General features: G+C 62.6%; 1 protein-coding gene across 1 annotated transcript in view; it reads right to left on the reverse strand.

The window, feature by feature from the left end:
- Positions 1-3,201, reverse strand: part of LOC102039808 (laminin subunit beta-2) — a gene marked incomplete at its 5' end in the record, with an annotated part of 11,582 nt that extends 8,381 nt beyond the window's left edge. Inside the window, 10 exons of the mRNA XM_031056320.1 lie at positions 5-53; positions 130-309; positions 380-568; positions 869-989; positions 1,077-1,279; positions 2,184-2,247; positions 2,323-2,511; positions 2,613-2,686; positions 2,882-3,017; positions 3,109-3,201. Of these exons, the coding sequence (XP_030912180.1) occupies positions 5-53; positions 130-309; positions 380-568; positions 869-989; positions 1,077-1,279; positions 2,184-2,247; positions 2,323-2,511; positions 2,613-2,686; positions 2,882-3,017; positions 3,109-3,201 (1,298 nt within the window). The remainder of the gene's footprint in view (positions 1-4; positions 54-129; positions 310-379; positions 569-868; positions 990-1,076; positions 1,280-2,183; positions 2,248-2,322; positions 2,512-2,612; positions 2,687-2,881; positions 3,018-3,108) is intronic.

The raw sequence follows: 3,201 nt of genomic DNA on the forward strand, positions 1-3,201 counted from the left end.
AGGGTCACAGCGGCTGCCATCAGCCGCCGTGCCACGGGGGTCACATTGGCACCCTGCATGGAGAGCCAGCAGTTTCCAGCAATGCCAAACAACGTGCCTGACCCCAATAGGTGCCACCCTGGTACCTACTCTGGCAGCCTTGTGGGTTGTCGGCGCTGAGGCCGAAGAAGCCGGATTTGCAGCGGTCGCAGCGGGGACCAGCCACGTGCTCCTTGCAGCGGCACTGCCCCGCAATCAGGCCCCTGGCTGGGTCATCAGCACCGTCACACAGCCCACCATCCAGAGAACCCTCAGGATCACAGTTGCAGGCTGGGGAGACAGGCAGGGTGAGCACTGTGACCACCAAAGCACCCCCCTGCACAGCCTGTCCCATACTGACCTCGGCACACCGCAGGGTCCCGCAGGTCCTTGGTGGGGTCCTTGTAGTAGAAGGGCTTGCAGAGGTGACAGCGACGGCCCATGGTGTTGTGCTGGCAGCCATCACACACACCCCCACTGGTGTTCCCCGTGGCCAGGAACACAGCCATGTCAAAGTGGCACCGCCGTGAGTGCTCGTTGCAGTCACAGCCTGCAGGGACAGCACCACTGAATGGCATGTGGCACCACAGCCCACACCTGGAAGGCAGAACCTCAAGTGCCCAATGTCCCCCGCCTGGGCTCTCCTTGCTCTGACATGCCTTACCACAATCACAAACCTCCCCAAAGCACAGCCCTGGCACTCCTGACACCCTCAGCCAGTCTGCATGACGCCAGTCACCACCAAACCACATCCCACTGTACAACACCCCAAAACCCCTGGCACAGCACAGCCTGGCAGCTCTGGCACTGGGATCACTGTGCTAGGAGCTGGTGCCAGCAGGGCACTCACGGCGACAGGCGTTGGTGCTGGAGCCCTCGGCCGGGCGCCAGGGCAGGTCTTGGTAGAAATCCTCGCAGCGCTCGCAGTTCAGCCCCTGCGTGTGGTGTTTGCAGACACAGCGCCCGTGCACCTGCCAGGATGGCACGGTGAGGGGCTGCGGGACCAGGCGGCACAGCTACCCAGCTCCAGCAGGGCACACAGGCCTGGCTCACCCTACCATGCCATCGGTGGTGGCAGGGGCCCCGCTGAGCGGGGCGCACTCAGAGGCGTGCCCGTAGCAGAAGCAGTTCCCGCGCATCACCAGCTCATAGAGCGCGTAGTAGTACTTCCCCCGGATCTCCCGCCGTGAGTCCAGCAGGTTGTCCCCCAGCGTGTGCAGCTTGGTGAGGTTCACACGCAGGTTGGTGACACGCAGCAGGTCTAGGACAGGGAGAGACCCCTGTTGGCACAGGGTGGCTGGGCACATCTATGCACAGCTCACCTCTGCTGAGCACAGCTGGGCTGGGCTGAGCACGGCACAGGAGGCTGTGGGTGGTTCAGAGGAGCTGGGCATGGCTCTGCTTTGCTGGGCATGGCTGGGATGGACTGTGCACAGCATGGGGTATCCATGCAGGGCTGCACAGTATCAGGCTGGTCTTTTGTGGTTTTCTATATCACACAGTATTGGCCCAGGCCTGTGCATGGTTTGGCTCACAGGCACGTGGTTGCATGTGGCCAGGCTGGGCTGCACGTAGCTGTGGGGGTTCAGCTCCCACACGTGTAGCTGTGCACAGTCTGGATGTGCGTGGGCAAGGCTCTGCATTCCCACAGCAGAGGCAGGCTGGGACCCCACCAGTGCAGAACAACACCCTTGGCACAGCACCTTTTATGTGTCTCAGGGCACTCACCTTTGGGGGCCGTTCCCAGGAGATGGCTGTGCCTGGTGTGGTGGGTGCAGCCTGGGGCCTTGGGAACACAGGATAGCTTCCCCAGAACTGCAGTTTCCCAGAAGCCCTGCCCTGCAGATTCCACCCCTCCTGCTCCCAGTCTAAATTTAGCCTTGGGTGGGTGATTAACCCACTGTGTCCCATGCCCAGCCTGACTCCCCATCTCGAACCACAGCTGGTGTTGGGCTCAGCCATGGCACAGCCATCCTCCTCCATTTAACCCAATGCAGCCTGATCTTCAGCTGCTCTCACAGGGCAGGGTGCAGAGGGGCCCAGGACCCCGCAGACTGGATCAGGTCCTGATCCCTATGTAGGGCCCAGAGCAGGGAGAGAGCAGCCAAAATAGCTACACCCAAAATAGAGCAGCCAAGCAGGAGCCCAGATGGCTGGCAACTCACTTTGGATGGCAGGGCTGTAGGGGTCCCGGATAGGAATGGCAGGGTCCAGCACCCGGTAGATGACCTGGAAGGGACAGCAAGGTGATGAGGGCAGTGCAGGGGATCCCCTGATTCTCCTGGGACACTACGAGGGCCTCACCTCCCCCTCAGTGGAGGGCTCGATGTCAGAGTAGCGGGACTCGCAGACGACATCATCGATGCGGCGCGGGGGCCCGTGGGGGACGTGGGGAAAGGAAGCAGCGCAGTCGTAGGCAAAGTAGCGATACACCTTCCAGGTGTGCCCAAAGTCAGCTGAGCGCTCCACCAGCATGGCCGCGGGGCGGAAGGTCTGCAGGACACCCGGGTGGGACAGGGGATAGCACCACAGTCCCTGAGGGCGTGTTCCATCCCATCCTGTCCCAGACTGGATACCCACACGCTGGGACCCACCTTGAAAGTCATGATGAGATGGGTGAAGTGGAACTCGGCCTCCGGGTCCAGCTGGATGCTGACATGCTCCACACCTGGGGGTGACAAGAAAGAGTGACAAGTGGAAGCACCCACTCACAGGTCCCGGGGGCTCGTCCCCCCCACCCGGCAGTGGTCCAGGGGCGCGGCCGCGGCCACAGGCTGAGTCACACTTCCTCAGTGTGGGAGGAAGGGAAGGAGAGCCCCCCGGGACAGGACAGGATGCTCCACCACCCCCACCCACTACTCACCGTTCTCTGACTGCCACCAGGCTTTCTTGGGGCGAGGGGCAAAGCTGGTGACCACATTCTCGATGCGGTGGCTGTTGGTGTTGGTGCGGGCATCGTAGGGCCGCCGGGAGTCGCAGATGAAGCACTTTTTCTCCTCCTGCGAGTTGGAAGGCTCAATGATGCGCGTCCCCAGCCGTGTCTCGTGCCCCTCATCCTTGTCTTGTCCCCCCAGGTCCCGTCCCACTCACCTGGAGGTGGCTGACGATGCAGTAGGGCTGGGGCCGGCGCAGCCCGCAGGTGGAGGTGGCACTCAGGCGGGCTGCTCGTCCCACCAGCAGGTC

The sequence above is a fragment of the Geospiza fortis genome, unplaced genomic scaffold (genome assembly GCF_000277835.1).
Source record: "Geospiza fortis unplaced genomic scaffold, GeoFor_1.0 scaffold70, whole genome shotgun sequence".
NCBI lineage: Eukaryota > Metazoa > Chordata > Aves > Passeriformes > Thraupidae > Geospiza > Geospiza fortis.